Source organism: Apis cerana, linkage group LG14 (genome assembly GCF_029169275.1).
Source record: "Apis cerana isolate GH-2021 linkage group LG14, AcerK_1.0, whole genome shotgun sequence".
NCBI classification, from domain to species: domain Eukaryota; kingdom Metazoa; phylum Arthropoda; class Insecta; order Hymenoptera; family Apidae; genus Apis; species Apis cerana.
Genome location: NC_083865.1, coordinates 11,088,417 through 11,107,051, shown reverse-complemented (window position 1 = coordinate 11,107,051; position 18,635 = coordinate 11,088,417). Strand labels below are relative to the sequence as shown.

Sequence of the window (18,635 nt, the reverse complement as noted above, 5' to 3'; positions counted from 1 at the left end):
AATAAATGCCACATTGACCAATAAAATCCATGTACAACACGTAACGCGTTGTTTGCAGTTGTATCGCCATATTGTATATTTAACGCGGGTCACTGGCGCGTGTATGGGCTTTTCGTAAGATTTTCTGCCGAATAAAAGTGCGTGGATTAATAAAAATCGTGAAATATTACGCGCAATGGATCCGGAAAAGTTAAAAGTAGTCGAATTACGGACAGAACTCTCAAAGCGTGGACTCGATACAAAAGGCGTCAAGTCAGTGCTCGTTGAGCGACTTCGTAAGGCAATAGAAGAGGAAAATGCACATCGTAAGTTACTCTCTTCTTATTCTTTAATCTTATGCTATCCCAAATTTTTTGAAGTATGATGTTCCTTAACTAACAGCCTATATATTCAAGTACTCCAATGTTGACAAACATTCAAGTGAGACAATAATGATACATATAACATTTTTCATTGTTTTTTCTTTCATTATATTATCTTTGAATAAAAAATGATAACATATTTACAATTATTAGAAGTAATTAATCGCAAAGAATTTCTTTTTAATATTTCTTATTCAGTATAGGCGCGAACTATGCGCGCCTTTCTTCTGTTTACGTGCGAATTGTATATGCGACGCCTCTACATCTTCTATTAGTTTTGAAGTTAGCAATTTTTATTTACGTTTACTTAAATTGTTATCATTCTTCTATTAATATTTACAATTAAAGAAAAATATTATTAAAAATTATTGTTTTTAAAAATTTAAAAACAAATACTATATTTTATATATTTTTTAATACTATATATTGTCTTTCTGAATTAATGTAACATAAATATTTTCAAATTATAGAAATAAATCAAGGAAAAACAAATGCCAGTGCAGAAGATACACATGATGATACAGTTCAAGAAAATGATGAAAAATCAACAAAAATACCACAAACACCAAAAAAATCTAGTAGATTATCTAAAAGTGCTCCTGTGATGACACCAAAGGAAGACTCTGTAACAAAAAAACGAAGAACCACTAGAACTCCATATTCTAGAAGGAGGACATCCCCCAAAAAAGCTGATCAAAATGATATGTCTCGTGAACCATCTCCTACAGTATCTGAATCTGCTTTGCAAGAAGAAATTATACCGGAAGAAACTGCTACGCAAGAAGAAGCAGCTATGCAAGAGGAAACTGCTATACAAGAAGAAACAGCTATACAGGAGGAAACTGCTATACAAGAAGAAACTCGTGCCCAAGAAGAAATTCTTATACAAGAAGAAACTTTTGTTCAAAGAGAAATTTTTATGCAAAAAGAAAAATCTTTATCACCTAAAAAAGATGAAGAAAAAGAAACAAAAGAATTGATATCAAGTATAGAAAATAAAAATGCTAGTCCTATGGAAATTATAAAAGAAGATGAAATAAAAAATATTGATCTCTCAGAAAATAATGAAAATGAACAGAATATAAGTGATTCACAAGTACCTTCTATAAAATCACCAGTAAAATCCCCAGTGAGATATAGTGTTACTAATATTGCATTTTCAAAAGAATCATTAGATAATGAAGATGATGTGAATCAAAAACAAGAATCAACAACAGAAATCAAAACAAATCTACAAGAATTAGAAACCATAGATATAAAAGAAAAAGACACTGATTCAGATATACAAGAAAATGATATGTCGACTATAATTAATAAGACATGTGATAAGGCAAATGATATATTAAAAGAAAATATTGAACATGAGGATGAAAATATAGAATCTGTAGATAATGATTATATTGTAGAATCAATTAATGATACTAAAACTATTGACATTCCTGAAACAGAAGAACAAGATTTACTTGAAGAGCAAGATATAGATATGAATGAAAGTGATGAGTTAAAAATTGAAAAGCAGTTAATTGAAGATAAAAATCTATCTGGCGAAATAATAATGGATAGTGATATCGACAAAAAGCAAGATGAAGAGGTATACTTTATAAATCAATTTTTTAAAAATTCTAGAATATTGTTATATTTCAAATTTACTTTATAAAATCAATTAATTTGATTTTTTATATCTTATAACATTTTAAATATCTTTTCTATCATTTTGCAAAATTCGTTGACTTTATCTGTTACATATTTGTAATCCGCGATCTCAGCAAAATGTAGAGGACTGTAATTAAAATAGACTTGTTAAAAAAAAATTGAAAATATTCGTTAAATTTTAAATATTTGAAATTTTTTATTTTTGAAAATTTTAAAACAAAAAATTAAAAAATTCGTCAATATACGTTTGAGATCGCGGATATTTTTCCTAGTAAAATATTACGTCCTCTACATTTTGTTACATAAAAATCTTACTGTACCTACAGGAAATATTATTTTTAATCATTGACCTATTTTCGTTTACGTGGAAAGGATATAGAAATGTCAAAAATTAAACACGAAGAAGATACAGATGTAGATATGAAAGAACGAGATACGAACGACATCATCAGGGATAGAAAGCGGAAAAGATCTCCTAATCCTTTAGAAGATAGGCATGATTCACCTCCACCAATTCTCACCGAAAATGAACCAGAAATTGATGATTCTGCTTTAATATTATCTTGGTGTATGTTGAAAACTAAATAAAAGTAATTTTGATATATATAAAAAAATATTTAAATATTATTATTGTTATATTTCAGATGATTCAGATTTAAATTTGGTTATTGATAAGAATGGATTTTTTACTGCTACACCTATGCATAATGATGGATTTTCACATATGTGGGCTGGTGCAAGAGCATCTTACGGTTTTCTTTGTGGAAAAGTTTATTATGAAGCAAAAATTGTAGAACATTGTACCATTAATACAGAAAATGAAGAACATCCACACATTCTCAGAATTGGTTGGTCTACTCTTTATACTTCAATGCAACTTGGAGAAGAAAAATTTAGTTTTGGATATAGCAGTACTGGTAAAAAATTAACAGACAATCAATATGAAGATTATGGACTTCAATTTGGAAAGGATGATATTATCGGTTGTTATTTCGATGCAACATCTGAAAATATTCTACTTTCTTATACTGTTAATGGAAAAGATCAAGGAATAGCGTTTAGTATTTCTAAAGAAGAACTCGGTGACAAACCATTATTTCCACATATTTTGAGTAAAAATTGTACTTTTGCATGTAATTTTGGCCAAGAAACACCATGGACAGAAGAAATTTTACAAGATTATGTTTCAATCGGAAATGTAGAATCACAATATAAAATTTCTGGACCACGAAGGCCAGAGAAAAAAGATGAATGTGAAGTAATAATGATGTGCGGATTACCTGCTTGTGGAAAAACAACCTGGGCAACAAAATATGCAACTGAGCATCCTCAAAAGATGTATAATATCTTAGGACTCAGCAGTCTAATTAATAAAATGAAAGTATGTATTATAAATAAATTATATATTGGTTATGCTATATATTTTATACTTAATTACTTTGATTAATATTTTTTAAGGATCCTGGATTATCTTACAAAGAAGGTTATGAAGATCAATGGAAAATACTTATTGATAAATGTACTGATGCATTAAACAAACTAATGGAAATGGCTTCTAGTAGAAGACGTAATTATATATTAGATCAGGTATATTTTTATTTTTAGAAGATATTTAATTCTTTATATTCACATTAAATTAATATGTTAATTTAATTTTTTCATTTTTATATTATGAAATGGAATATAGACAAATGTATATCCTTCTGCACAACGACGTAAAATGAAAAATTTTTGTGGATATCAGAGAAAGGCAGTAGTTATAGTTCCATCAGAAGAAGAATTTAAGTCACGTTCTATGAAACATAAACCAATAAAAGGCAAAGAGATTACTGATTCTATGCTTTTGGAAATGAAAGGTTGGTTTTAACTCATGATATTCATTAATATCTTTGTGCATATTATATTACAATACACATTGATTTTTTTCAGCAAATTTCAGAGCTCCAGTTGTTGGTGAATATTTTGATGCTATTAATTGGATCGAACTTGACCAAGAAGAAAGTGGAAAACTTATAGAAAATTATAATAAAGAAGGGAAAGAAGCAGGTTATGGTGAACAACAAAGAAGCAAACGGCCACGTACTGATTCGAGATCAGAGAATGCTCATGAAAATCGAAATGATGTACGAAGTAATCGTGAAAGAGATAGTCGAGATTATCGTGACAGACGAAGCAATTGTAAGAATGAAAAAAAAAAGAACTTTAACTAATAAAAATTGTAAGATTAAAAAAAAAATTATTTTTTTCAAAAAAAAAAAAAACAGATTCCGACAGAAATCGTAATCCCCTTTGGCGAGGTAATATGGGATGGAGAGATAGACCACAAAGAGGTGGACATATAAGACATGGCAGTGGTTATGGTCCACCGATGTTACGGAGGAGAAGAGGAATACCTATTCCGCTCGTACATCGTGGTATGAACAGAAGAGGTGGTAACGGTGACAGAAGAGGAAGTGGTAATGATAGAGGTCGAGCTTTGAATTCTCGACAAGGTAATCGATCAAGAGCTCCGATAGGGTAATTATCTTTTCTATTTTTTTAATGTTTTGCTCTTAGCATTTTATGCACGTGGGTTGATTTTCTTGTAAGAAATTACCAAGGATCACAACAGTCCGTATGGAGTCAACAAGGCAATTGGTCAGGTGGCCAATCTCAAGAAGGTTGGGGTCAACAGAATAATTGGGGATCGCAACCGTGGTGTAACTGGAAGGGCTATGGACAAGGCTCGTATAATCAAAGCAATTATAATCAACAAGGTTATGGTAATGGAAATTGGAATAGTTGGAATCAGCAGTATTATAATCAGTATTGGGGCCAGCAACAACAGAGCGGACAAACTACGACAACTAGTGGACAAGCAGCAAATAAACAATAATCTAATAGGATTTATATAACGAGAGTGGAATAATAAGGTATAAAATATTCTCGATTCTATTCGTTTGTTGAACAGATATATAAGTTTTTTAAGTTCGAAATAAGATGAAAATAGAGGACAATCGTATTTGTTAATTTTGATTTATATTTTGTCGCGTCAAAAAATGAAGATGACTCATACAAGTTTTTATTTTCATATAATATTTATCTTGTTCATTTTGTTATCGTTGTTATTGAAATAGCACAAGTGATATTTATTATGAGAGCATATATATATATTTATTTATTTATTTATTTATTTATTTATTTATTTCAGGCAAAATGAAAAGCACAATTGCTTTATTTAATGATTCCACAGTGGGACATAGATTTATCCTTCAAAGTGACGAAGAAAAATAAAAACTCCAGGTCATAGTGTTGTCGATTCCGACTCCATCGGTTTTGATTACATATAAATAGATGGACAAATTTTTCCACGACAATATATTCACAATTTTTGTTCGTATATTTTACAATATACGAATTCCAAAGTTATCTAACGCGTTTTTATAACTCGAGCAACAATTTAGATTTCGTCGAGTGAAGGCACCGTTACACATGCACCACGTGAAATTATTTTACGTTGCAAAATGCAATATTAAATAAATTGTAATAATATATAATTACGATTGAAAAATAATCATCGCGAAAAAGCACGTAACAAAAGAAACGTATTCGTATTAAATACGTAGTTTTAAATCGAATAAAAGGGGGTAACGTATAAATAACGTCTTGTAACGACTTTTAATCGAAAAATCGATCAAGAGGAAGAATGTCACGTATGGGTACACTATATGCAGTTAGAATTAAGATTAAAATATTTACAATGAATTATCGCTCTCGAAATAAACAAATGTAAATATGTACAGATTTTCAAACGTATTACACAAAACGTTTACTGGAAGTCTGTTTATATATTAATAGTTAAAGTATCATGTAATAAAAAAAATTTGTTCTCGATAAAAAGCGAGAGTGATATTGTATATGATTTTGTCTTATCTTTCTATACTAATGACAATGTACAAAAAAAAAAGAATATCGTATTACGAATAAATTATTATTGAATTTGATTTATATGTACGCGCATTTTATTAAACTAATAAGGTCACCAGATTATGTTCTCGAATTGGATGTTATATTTTATAATGTAACTCTATAATCAAGAATATGCGATTGTTACCCAACGTACTTCCTCCTGCTCCTTCTTCTTTTTCGTCATCACTACCTTTTTCATTATGTTCTTTAACTACTCATATTTCTTTTCTTATTCCCTTTCCCATTCTTTCTTCTTCGCTTCGCTACATTTTCCCTTGTTGTAACAAGTTTACAAATAAAAACATGATACTCATTTTAGTTTATGCTTCTTATTTCAATAACACTGAAAAATTGTTTCCTCACAGTTACAGGATGATTGTCTTTGTACCTCCTTTTTCTAAAATACTTTGTACAGTTTGTGAGACTTCGAATTAAGGTGTTTTTTAAGCTTTAAACAGCATACAAAAAAATACAAGTTTAAAACTTGCAAGAGTAAAAATTGAAGTACGAAGAAACTCCATCATCGCACATTACCACGATTCGAAGTCGACCAAGATCAAATAATAAAATATAACATTAGTATATGTTAATGAATAAAATTTGTTTTTCATATATGATCGAATAAGAATAATTTCGCAAAATTAGTTCATAATTGGAGAATTTACTTGTTGACAGAAGTGTACAAACTTATTCGTAAAAATAAAAAATATCTTCTATTTATTTAGAGTTTAAATTATTTACAACCCAGATTCAATCAGCGCAATTACCTGCTAGAAATATCCTGTAACAGTAATTCAGTCTTCACGCACGCTTAATATAATTGTCAACGTAATCGACAATGTTGACCTTGTTAATCTACAAATGTTGGTTTAAGTTAATTCAAAATGATTTACATATACGCGATACAGTTTGTTTAACGACATTTGTAACGCATTTTGTGTAATTGCGCAGATATTTTATCATGCAAGATTACCGATAAATCGTAAGCTCTTTTAATTTTTTTACTGCCTCATATAAATAGATCTTTATAATTCATTAAAATAATTTTCTTATATTTTGAAATAATATCATATCTTTTTATAATTTATTTCCAAAAAGAAAAAAGAAAAAAGAAAAAATATTAGTCATTCATTCGAGACATACATTGTACTATTAATCTCATTTTTTCATAGGAAAAAAATATATTACATTGATATTTTTTTTAAAAAATCATTCATAAATTTTTTTAAAAAAGAATTAGAATTTAAAATTCTACTTTCAATTCACTAATTTCTACTTAGTACGAAGGTAGGCATCTTTCTCTGTCATACTACAAAAAATCCATTGCATGGTGTAACTACGCTACATTGGTATGCTTCTAAATTATATAAAAAAAAAAAAAAAAACAAAATGAGACATTATAATATCACTTCATTCAATAAAAATGCCTCAGATACTGTGCAAAAACGTAGAAACATATAATAAAAATAAGACTTATATTATAAATAGCTTTTAATAATATGTATTTACTGTATAATGTAATAATAAATACGAAATCCTGCGTATATTCGTCGTTATAGCAACAATTAGCTATATCCGACCACAATAATTAATAAATTAAATATGTTTTTTTAGTAAAGTTTTATCTATTAATTTAAAAAGCTATATATTACACTTAATTCAAATAACACTGGGATTATGAAAAATATAATGGTACTTTTGTGCAATAAAGCCTCACATGTATTCGATTTTTTTCTTATTTCATTGTTCTCTTATATGTGCCGTTGTTATTTTCCTCAATCCCGAGTAATATATAATTTGTACACTTAAGTGTATCCACTATGAAAGAAATTTACAAATTACTTTTATACAATTTCGCGAGTCTAATTATATTAGAATTATATTAGAAATAATAGCTCTCATTAGATCCAATTTGTTAGATACATTATTCCACGTATAGGATCTGATATTCTCGACTTGAGTCGAAAACAAATTGTATCTCTATGCGATCTTTATAAATTTTATGAAACACAATACTTGAAAAATAGTCGAAGAAAAAAAAAACAGTCGAACATCATCATTTTCTCAACAATCGATGTTCAATTTTATCCATTTTCTTATTTTAATCTCGATATTAACTTCCAGTGTAAGCAAAGAAAGTTTAATAAATCAAATTGATGTCAAAAAAAAAAAAAAAAAAAACTATAGAAAACTTTCTACTGTATTAATAAAAAAATTTTCTGTAGTTTTAAATATGTATTAATACGTTCGCTGCGGAGAAGAAATCCTCGCTATGCTTTATTTTTTGAATATTTATCACTATACACAGAGTTGTCAGCATGTAGCTTAAAAGTCTACGTCATTACATCGCTCAATATATATAGCAACATCGCTCCCTCACTCTTCTATTCTTTACGTCATTGTCAACCATTTTGTCTCGCATGCTGGCAATTCTGATTATATATATATATATGATACTGATCTCAATGGAAATCTCAATGCGTTACATATACGTAACGTTGGTAATGAACGTATTAATAACATATATGAAAAATCTTGATTGATACAATGTCCTTTGAGGAATAACCTTCATGTTTAAGATTAAATTATATGAATGGACGGGTCATAGTGTAAGAAGGAGAAGAAAACGCGTTACTGTTTACCGTTTTCCTTATAAAACGGATTAGATGACATCGATTACTTATAGCAAAATGAAAGAATCGATCGGTCGATCACGTTAATTACAGAGTTGACTGCGAAAAAGATTAACAATGATATATATTACCTATATGGTATTTATGTGTCGTGCGCGTATCTATGTGTATTCATTATACACACACAACACATATATATATATAGATAATGCCTATCGATCATGTATAATCCAATGTCACGGATTTAATCCCCCTGGCCTTTTACGATTTCGTCTATTCCTTTCTAATAAAAATGACAAATCTAAGGGATCCTTTTTATTCGGCATTTTTTGTAATAGTCCGATTAAAATATTGTTCAATCGTCTTCTTTGTTCTTCTCTCTAAAAATGAGTAATGTAATATATTAATATAATATATGAAAAAACATTAATTAAATCATCAAAATTTGAGTATATATATATTAAAAATATTATGATGATTACCTGGGCATACGATGTAGCGGGTGTGACAATAGGTAAAATTTCATTCGATCGACGTCTATTCTTGCTCGTAGAAGATTTTTGTTGATCTTTAGTGTGCGTTTTTGCATTTTCATTCGATTCAGATTTTTGATTATTATCAACATCTTGATTATTAGATTTCTTTTTTTCTTTATTCATTTTACTTCCTATTTGAATTCCTTCAAGACTATGAGGCTGCACATTATTTAAAAAAAATTTAATTTTTATTTTCGTCATTTTTTTCAGTAATATTCATATAATACTTACCAAATATGTACGATAATGCTTAATGCGTTGTGGAAAAGTTTCAAATGCATAAGGCTTCGTACAAACTTGATGTCTAGCTCTGGCAACTTTTGTAAATAATCGAGCCGCCCGATCAACGCGATATTCGCAAACGTAAGTATGCTCTGGTGTAGAACCAACCGGCCGTCCTTAATTAAAAAAAAAATGGATAAATTTTTAAATAAATTAAAAATTTTTTAATGTATTCTAATAGAATATGTAACAATGAAACAATAAAAAATAATATAAAAAATTAAAAATAATTACCTTTACAATACGTATGAGGATCAAGGACCCAACAGCGTTCAGCAACCAAATCACACGGAACAGCTTCGTAAAGTGGAGCACACACAACTTCATTTTCATAAAATTTTCTTGTTGGTTCGTGATACGTTTCATGTGGTCTTAAATAGTGATGACCAAATACAAATCTTTCACCTCTATTGAAAAACAATTGAATATTAGCAATAGGCGTAAAACTTTCATACAAATTTTTAACAAGTAGAACATTTTTACTTACTCCGCGTTTTTCCAGAGTCTCTCAATTCTAAATATATCCATTTGTTCGTAATCAGGTTTTTGAATTGTTTTGTATGTATGTTTTTCTGGAGTATCTCTTAAAACATATACGGTATCTCCCTGTCGAAGTTGTAAGTCACCACGCATCAAAGTAACATAATGTTTTTTGCCTTCTTCTTCCTCATCACCTTCTAATGGTATTTCTAAGTCCACAGGTCGTGGATGACATCTTTCACACAAGTAAGATTCTATGCTCGTATCAGCTTTAACACAATCACAATGCTGCCATACGAGACAGCGTTCGCATTGAATCATCAATCCCTCATCCCTATCATGAAGTAACATTTATAATTAGTTTTAACGTATTAACAGATTAACAAATGATGATAAAAATTGTAAATATCACATACCTATGTAAACCACAAATACACCTGATAACATCTTCTTCACCCGCGGTTGAACCACGAGGAGGTAAGAAACCTTGAGATGGTGGACAACCAGTTGCTTCTGTTATTGCATCCACGAAATCAGGCTTACTTCCCAAGTATAATTTTCTTAGTCTAGCTGCAGCAATACCCATTTCAGAAGTTCTCCCAAAGAATCTTACATTGTTATCAAAAAGTTTAATCATATCATGATCAAAATGTTCTGCAGTTTTATAGTGACCTGTACCAATACATTGATCGATTGTTGATAAATCTATAGGATCTGATATTTTTTCATAATAATCAGGTAATTTTCTTTTTGAAGGTAACGTGATAAATGGTGTACATAATAATTGATCATTTTCATCTTTTGCAGTAGCTACTATACTATATAGATCTTTCAATACCTAAAAATTAATTAATTATAAGTGTGAATAAGTATAAAAAATTAATTATGAATAATAAGATCATAAACAAACTTCTATTTTATCCTACCTTAGCTAATTTTGCAGTTTTATTCACTTCTGGATCATCTTGAGCTTGAGCTAGTCGTCGAGTTCGTACAGTACGTGTATTTACATTTGTTAAAGCAGTTAATTGTGAGAAAAATGCATCAGATTGGATTTTAGCATCACCTGAACTCTTTTCTTTTACAGTAGTTGCATTACCACATTTTACTTTACCATTTTGCATTTGTACTTGATTTACTAATAATTTAACTCGTCTTACTTTTTCTAAATTTCTTAATAAGAAGCAATGATGTTGCTGAGCAAAACATCTTTGTTGATGAGACATAGGTTTTAATGCAGGGGCATGAATTAGATTAGAATCGCCTACTTTTCGAGATTTACACATGCCTTTCGAATTTACAGACTGTACTGCATTAGATTTTCTTACATTTTTTCTTGGTCTTCCAACCGATCGTCTTTCTGTCGGTTCTAATTGCGACGGAATAGAAGTGATACTTTTAGAAACTCTTTGACTCTTCCCACCTATGAAAACATGATAAAAATGTACAAAAAACAGGAGATATGAATTAATGTATGAATAACAATAATATGAAAAATATAATTACCAATCACTCCTCTACAGGCGTTACTACCGCATCTACATTCTTGTCCTTCAGATGGATTAAAAAGTGCAAAATTATAATCATATGTCAATTCCTCTCCTGGTTTAATATCTCTAGAAGCGAATAGCGCCATTCGTGGAAGACCATGGACACTCCATTTTTGCATCTCACAATTAGGTTCACAAGAATGATTTACAAATCTTCCATCGCCACCCATACGATGACCATCAATTACTAAACCTCCATCAAGATGTAAGCAATAATGGTGTGTATCATTGGCATATCTGTTACATTAAAAAAAATACATTTAAATTTTTAACATGTACAATATATAATTATATAGAATTTTCTCGAATATACCTGGTCGCCATTCTAGATTTAAATTCTCTTTCAGAAACGACTTCTCCAACATATTCAAGAATAAAAACACCTGATTTAATAGATTGTTGAGTTCTTACACCCCAACCTTTATCCTCTGTCATGAATTTTTGTAAACCCGGTGCCCACTCATGTTTTTGAATTTTCTGATTCTCGCATTTATCACCACAAGGACAAAGTTGTGGAGAACATTCACTGAAAACCATACGATTGATACAATCATCTCCGCAACCGCTTTCCGGCTTGCATTCGCAAGCTTGCGCTTCATAAAGTGTAGTGGGTTTGACATCGTAATATACGTTAGTACGAATTTTTCTGTGGAAAAATAAAATGTTAAAATAATTTGAATAAAAAAACCAAATATTTAATAATATGATAATTCTTACTTGTAATTCCAAGATGGAACTGATTCTCTGCTAGGTAATCTAGATTGTGTATGTAGCCACCACAAATCATATGGCAATTGAAATGGCATTTTTCTTTGTCGTAAAAGCTTACCACATTGATATGTGGTAGACAATAACGTAGCAGATGCAGATTCAGTAGTTTCACATACAACTTTGTTTCTTCCAGTGGCATTATTATTTTCAATGCTACCACGTATTTTTCCTTCAATATCTTTGCCATATTCCTGTAGAATACCTCCTTGTAAATAACGTTTCTTCCATCGAGACTGCTTCTTTCTCGAATGCGTCGAATTTGAATGTTTTCCTACCTCGTGATCATCATTAATGTCGCTATTAGGCAAAATGTCATTCTCCATATCATAACCAGAACTACGTAAACGTTTTATATTTCTAGGAGTCAAATTACAAGGGCTCGAAGATCCTCTTCGTTTTTTCTGATTGCCATTAAAAGAATTTGAATTTTCCGTTTTGATATTCGTTTGGGAATTTGCACGCTCAAATCTTTTTATATTCTCTTCGTTTAATTCTGCAACGCGTTGATTTGAAGTGAATTTTTCGAGGGATTCTTCTAAAGATGCATTTTCATCATATAATTTTGAATCTTGAATTTTTTCAAATTTAACAGGGCATAATTTATTCAATGCATTGTCGTTATCTGTTTCTACAAGATCTTTCCGAACTCGCAATTGACCTGATCGAGGTTCTGAAAGTTCTTCAGATCGAACATGTCTATTCGTTTCCGATTTTGATGAATTTGAATTTTCTCGATTTGCAATTGAATCAACTTTTGACTGAACTCGATTTTGTATGGCATTACTAATATGTTTAGTCGAAAGTTCATCAATAAATACATTTTGTAACTCAGTATTGCTTAACACACTTGTTTTACTGTCAACTACTGAATCTTCGATTCCTTCTTTTGTTGAATTTTCACCATCAGCACCGACGTCTGTACCATCTTCATTGCTTAAAACCATAGTTTTTGATGCATCCGTCGATGTATCATTTGCATTTAAAGATCTTTTCTTCTTCTTTTTTAATGTTGGAAAACCTGTACGATTGATAGCTTTCCGCCGTCTCATTTTTTTCTTAGTCAAAACTAATACAGCAGCAGAATTCAAAGGATTTGGAACATTTGAATTGAGATTGTTTTGTGCTGGTTTAATTTCACTTTCATCAAAGCTTTCCGTTGTATTAAATTCCGGCGCATCGATTTTTATATTTTTTTCCAAGCGAACATGTTCTGGCGAGAGATCTCTTTTTTCAATTTTATCAGTTTGATTTTTATCGCTTTTTATTATTTTCTCTGCAACTATTTTCTCACTTCTACTTTTTTCTGTACGATATTTTGAACTTCTATCAGTGGAATATTTCTCGGATTTTTCGGCTTTATCACTTTTCTCAGTTTTATCCATTTTGTCGGATTTTTCTAAAATTCCATGACTTTCAACAGGTAATTTTGTAACTGTCACGCGAAGGTCTTTGACAATTTTCTTTTTACGACGCGGTTGTACTTCTATTTGGCTCAAGGGTTTTTCTTCCAATAAATCGGAAGATGTTGCATTAGACTTGTCAGGACTACCAGCTTCGGTATCCCTATGTCTCTTCTTAGGAGTAACAGGTACAGAATCTTCTTGGAAAGAGAAGGCAGAACCACTTCCATATCTCGTTATTGTAGCTTCGATTGCTTCTTCTATATGACTTTCAGTAGAATTCGCTTCATTAACAGCCAAATCAGCGCCACTTGCATTCGAACTTTGTGAACTATGAGGACTGGATACATGATAATGCCTTTTTTTTAATGGTAACCTTTGTTCGTTTGGATTTGAATTTGCATTTGCATTCATATTATTTTTTGAATCTGTTCCTGACAGAATCTTCTCTTTTTTAAGGCGTCTTTTTAATTTCTGATCATCGTTTGAGGTAACATCCCCTCCCTTTCTTTTTTTTGTTAATTTTTTTACACGAAAAATTTGGGGTAATTCAGAATATCCAGAGTTTGAATTATTTCTACCTAAACTACACAATCTTGAAAATTCTTCTATCAATTTTTCTAATTCTTGTATGAGACATGGATGGATACGTATAGGATTTTTAGGTGGCAACAATAATCGTCTTCTATGTTTGTGATGATGATGTTTGCGACAGTGATTATGTATAGGTTGCGTCGCCTTATCGCATTTATTGGTTATATTTTCAGCTTTTTCAGCCTTTAATACCTCGCCAACAGGTAAAGATATTAGAGTTTGAACTCCAACACCATTTGTTTCAAATCCAGTTGTTTTTTTAGTACTTTTGTTTTCTTTCAATACACGTCGCGTAACTGGCGCAACATTTTTCTTTAATGATGCTTGTCTCTTAGCTAAGGGAACAGTACTACTTCTATTTTCTTTTAAATTTCTTTTATTCGAGTTAATTACTTTCCTATCGTTCGAAATTCGATCACAAGCCGATTGTTTTTGTCGTCGTAAAGGAGTTGTCTTATTTCCTATTCCAGGCTTATCTTTCCTCATTTTCTTACACGTCCCACCATTGCATTGAATTCCCTCTTTTCCATACTTATTCGTAACAGATCTACTTAGGCACTTGACACGCGCTGGGGAACTTGTATTATTCCTCTTTCCAGTTACTTTTCCCGGCGTACACTGTTTAGAAACATTGCAAGTCCGTTTCTTTTGACAAGCTGGTTTCTCTTTTAATTTTTTAGTTGAATTATTTTCTTCATTTTTATCTGTTCGAGTTACAACAGTTTTCTGTGATGTAGATTTTGTTTTTCCTCTTTTAGTTGTTTCTTCTTTTGTGACTTTTACTGCTTGGAAAACAGTTTCTTTCTTTTCAATTTTTTCGGTTTTTCCAGTTTTTTCTGTTTTTTCTATTCTTTCTATTTTTTCTACAATTTCTGGCTTTAATCTTGGCCTACCAGGTCCACGGGGTTGCGTAGACACTGTCTTTGCTGGCCTACCAGGTTTTCGTTTAGGTGGATATAAAACGCGATCTACGTTTACTGCAGGTTTTGTAACAACAGGTTGCACCGGTGATTGTGTCTGTGTTGGAGGACTTACAGGACTAATTGCCAAATGTAATGGACTATTATCTACCGATTGAATTCCTGAATCTGGAGATACATTCGAAACACAAGGATATTCTGAATCATTCAATTTTTTTCCTAATTTACTCCGCCTTTTTCTTGGTTCTGATAACAGAGCTGTTTTTTCTACAAATTGTTGTAATAAAGTGGAACTATACACAGGTACAGGATTTTGATCACCATTTTCACTCGTATCTGAATCTGCACCAAGAGACATTCTCTCGATAGCTTTCGATACTAACCGACCACTTTCTGAATCTTCAAATCCATCAAATGGAGCATCTTCATGCTCTTGATCTGGTAAAATAGCCGCCAAATCTTCTTGATTAATCTCTTGAAGAGTTGGATGTTGTTGTGGCTGTTGTTGTTGTTGAGATTGTTGCATTTGTTGCTGTTGTTGCTGTGTATGTTGTGAAGTTGAATGATTTTCAGATGAGTCAGACTCATCGCTACTGCATTCTGATGACTAAATAGAAAAACAAAATATTCCTTTATAATTTTTAACTATTAATAATTAATAATAATTAATTAAAATTAATTAAGAACTCGACAACTATATTTAAAATATATTTAAAGTAAATATTTATAAATCACCTTTCCTCCTCGATTCGTTTTAACTTTTTTTGGTATGCTTCTTTTATTTTTTTCTTTTTCCGAATCCTCTTTTTTTGGACCTTTCATACTGATTTTTAATTTAAGCGCTCCCTGCAATGCAATTAAAAATTTTATTTAATCATAATTAGATTTTAATATAAATTTTTAGATTAATGATGATAAGAAATTTTTAATAAATACCGGTTCAAAATTTGTTTTTTGAATGGAAAATGTTTGTTCGCTATGTTCCGATGTACAATCCGAATTGGATCCTGTATCTTCTTCCTCGTCACCACTACTTTCGTCGTCTGAATCCGAATTCGAATCTGAATAAGAACAACTACCTTCTGTACCGCCAGAGGTTTCGTCGTCGGAATCTGAATCTTCTTCGGAATCAACCGAATCTGTTCCTAAAAAAAGAAAAAAAAAAAGAAAGAAAAAGAAAAAGAAAAAAATTCTATATTTTATATATATAATTTTTATGTGAAGAGATAAATATCAATCGTAACATAAATATATAATTTATTAATATAATGTATTAATACCATTAGGTTCAGTAGTTGGATCCCAGCTACCACCACCCTTTATAGCATCCATATCAACAGTTGAAGGGAGCTCCCTTTCTTGTTCTCCATCGTTTTCTTCCCAATTCCAATTCTGTAATTCTAATTCTGAAGGATGGTGAATAACAGTATTCCATCCTGAATCACCAGACATTTTTCACTTTATCTAACATCCAATAGATTCAAATAGAATATCATTCCTTATAATTTTATTTATTCATTTAGTTCCTTTCTGATGATATAAAGCATATCCTTAATATGCCTAATAGTTAACCATTAAATTCTTTATTTGAGATGCCATGTTTATTTGATAATTTCTACTAATGATTCCTTCATCGTTCAATAATTATGGAGATTATATTTTGCTCGCACTGGTACTACTGTAAAAATAAATATGTTTTATTGTTTTAAATAGAATAAATTATTATATGATTAGAATTAAACAAACAGCAAATTAAATAAAAAAAATATTAGATTGAGAAAAAAGAGGATAACAGCAAGATAAAAAAATTAAAATAAAGGCAATGGAATATTTTCAATAAGAAATTAAAAATGATTTTTTTTTAAATTATCTTATAATTTTTTTTTTTATGCAAATTATCATCATAATTTCTAAAAATTTAAATCATCAAGATTTTCGCACTTTAATATCACTTAACTTTAGTTTTGAACCAACGTTTTATGCTTTTCACACCCGTGTTCCATAGCGCGGGAGAATTCTTATCTATAACTTTATAGAAAAAACAAGTATCAAAAAAATGGAATCAAATAAAAAATTACGAATATTTTTTTCTCGATATATCCAACTGTTATCCTAAGAATCGTTACTGATCAACGACAGTGTCATCGAAGAAATGCTGCTTGTTGATGCGTGCGTATTTCACTTATAGGTGCGTCATTTGCGTGCACGTATGATTATAGTTGGAGCAATAACAACAACAGACAACTATACACAAATATAAATTAAAGTAGAAAAATGAAAATTTTCTCCAAAAAATATCAGTCTGTTTACATCGTTGGTGAAGAACACAGAGATCTTGAAAGTAACTTAGAACAACAGAGAGGGAAAATGAAGGACAGAGAAACGGAGAACTTGAAAGAGAAATAAAGAAAGATAGAGGGGGAGAGAGCGCGAGAATGAGCAAGTGGGGACAAGGAAAGAGTGAGAAGCAAAGAGAGGAAAGGGGGAGAAACGTTCCGGATCGTAGAAATCGGAAAAATAAAAGGCAAGCACGTTATCATCGAAGCAACCGCCTAAAGCGGTAAAGAGTGGTGAAGCAAGGGGCAGACTAGTACGCGTTTGATGACAGGCACAATACCCCGAAACCTCGTTACTTCGCATTCCACAAATAACGCAACAAAGATCTACACAATTCTAAATCAACAATTAACAAACGATACTTTCGAAGTTGCTTCGAACAGACAGCTGTTTCTGTTTCTCGGTCGATGCGCCAGGTGCGTCGGCGACAGGGTCCATGGAAACTCCCGTGTATTCAAGTAGAACTAAAATTGCCGCGCCATCTGATGTTCAACGCTATCATTAGTTCAGTTTAGCGGTTTATACGAAATTTGAACTTCAAAAATGATATGTTATATTTCTCAAAACATAATTGCTTGTATTTTACAATACAAAATAATTATTTAAACATAATTATAATAATAAATTTAATAAAAAATATATTTATACATATTTATATAATAATATATATACACATTAACTATAATATATTTTAATTTATACAATATTCATTTTTTATGAATAAAAATTAATAAATGAGTTATTTTTTTTATTTTAGTTTTTTATTAGTGTTAAGTTTTAATTTCTTTTAAATTGAAAGTTTTGTTGTTGAAAATATGTATAAATGTAAAAAATATTTAAACTACTTAATAACATACGATATTTTTTTTTAATATCATTGTAATAACATTTAGATTTATCGATTAATATCCGATAACTCGATAATCAATACTATAATAATTTTATATCGATAATTTGATATCGATAATCGAATTTAAAATTGCGCAATATCTCGTAATTATTCTTAATTAAAGTTTAAACTTTTAGAAAATAATTAAATTGCTTTCTGTACAATCAGAAGAACGAGATATAAAAAAATTACCATAACGATTAAATCAAAGAATCAAAAAGATCAGTTTCGATTCATAATTATATAGTCTTTTTTATTTTTCTGCATATGAAAAAAAAAT

The 18,635-nt window shown here is 30.4% G+C and overlaps 2 protein-coding genes across 5 annotated transcripts; one reads left to right on the top strand and one right to left on the bottom strand.

The window, feature by feature from the left end:
- The first annotated feature begins 170 nt into the window (after positions 1-170).
- Positions 171-7,353, top strand: LOC107999899 (heterogeneous nuclear ribonucleoprotein U-like protein 1). The gene is made up of 10 exons (XM_017059958.3): positions 171-305; positions 833-1,953; positions 2,388-2,583; positions 2,660-3,396; positions 3,474-3,602; positions 3,703-3,871; positions 3,945-4,193; positions 4,280-4,532; positions 4,605-4,927; positions 5,206-7,353. Exons 1-9 carry the CDS (start codon positions 176-178, stop codon positions 4,888-4,890), a joined length of 3,270 nt encoding a protein of 1,089 aa, XP_016915447.1. The 5' UTR covers positions 171-175; the 3' UTR covers positions 4,891-4,927; positions 5,206-7,353.
- On the bottom strand, positions 6,651-18,570 carry LOC107999896 (histone-lysine N-methyltransferase ash1). Of its 4 annotated transcripts, XM_062084963.1 has the most exons (15): positions 17,829-17,890; positions 17,087-17,157; positions 16,410-16,807; positions 16,066-16,274; positions 15,865-15,975; positions 12,162-15,736; positions 11,758-12,090; positions 11,401-11,681; positions 10,821-11,317; positions 10,311-10,732; positions 9,902-10,228; positions 9,649-9,821; positions 9,364-9,530; positions 9,079-9,291; positions 6,651-8,976 (listed from the first exon to the last, which is right to left on the bottom strand). In XM_062084963.1, the coding sequence occupies exons 3-15, from the start codon at positions 16,579-16,581 to the stop codon at positions 8,833-8,835; spliced, it is 6,624 nt and encodes a 2,207-aa protein (XP_061940947.1). In that variant the 5' UTR covers positions 16,582-16,807; positions 17,087-17,157; positions 17,829-17,890; the 3' UTR covers positions 6,651-8,832. The 4 variants fall into 4 exon arrangements, with proteins under 4 accessions (XP_061940947.1, XP_061940948.1, XP_028523487.2 ...); XM_062084964.1 differs by having other exon boundaries at positions 12,162-12,406; positions 12,491-15,736; positions 16,410-18,570; XM_028667686.2 differs by lacking the exon at positions 17,087-17,157 and having other exon boundaries at positions 17,267-18,202.
- Positions 18,571-18,635: the final 65 nt, after the last annotated feature.

Bases quoted from the DNA above. Each gene is read 5' to 3' on its own strand.
- LOC107999899 (XM_017059958.3), top strand. From the start codon at position 176: ATGGATCCGGAAAAGTTAAAAGTAGTCGAATTACGGACAGAACTCTCA. The intron at 2,584-2,659 runs GTATGTTGAAAA...GTTATATTTCAG, and splicing joins TGCTTTAATATTATCTTGGT to ATGATTCAGATTTAAATTTG. The intron at 3,872-3,944 runs GTTGGTTTTAAC...GATTTTTTTCAG, and splicing joins TATGCTTTTGGAAATGAAAG to CAAATTTCAGAGCTCCAGTT.
- LOC107999896 (XM_028667686.2), bottom strand. From the start codon at position 16,581: ATGTCTGGTGATTCAGGATGGAATACTGTTATTCACCATCCTTCAGAA. The intron at 16,275-16,409 runs GTATTAATACAT...TTCTTTTTTTAG, and splicing joins TCCAACTACTGAACCTAATG to GAACAGATTCGGTTGATTCC. The intron at 12,091-12,161 runs GTAAGAATTATC...ATTTTTCCACAG, and splicing joins GTTCCATCTTGGAATTACAA to AAAAATTCGTACTAACGTAT.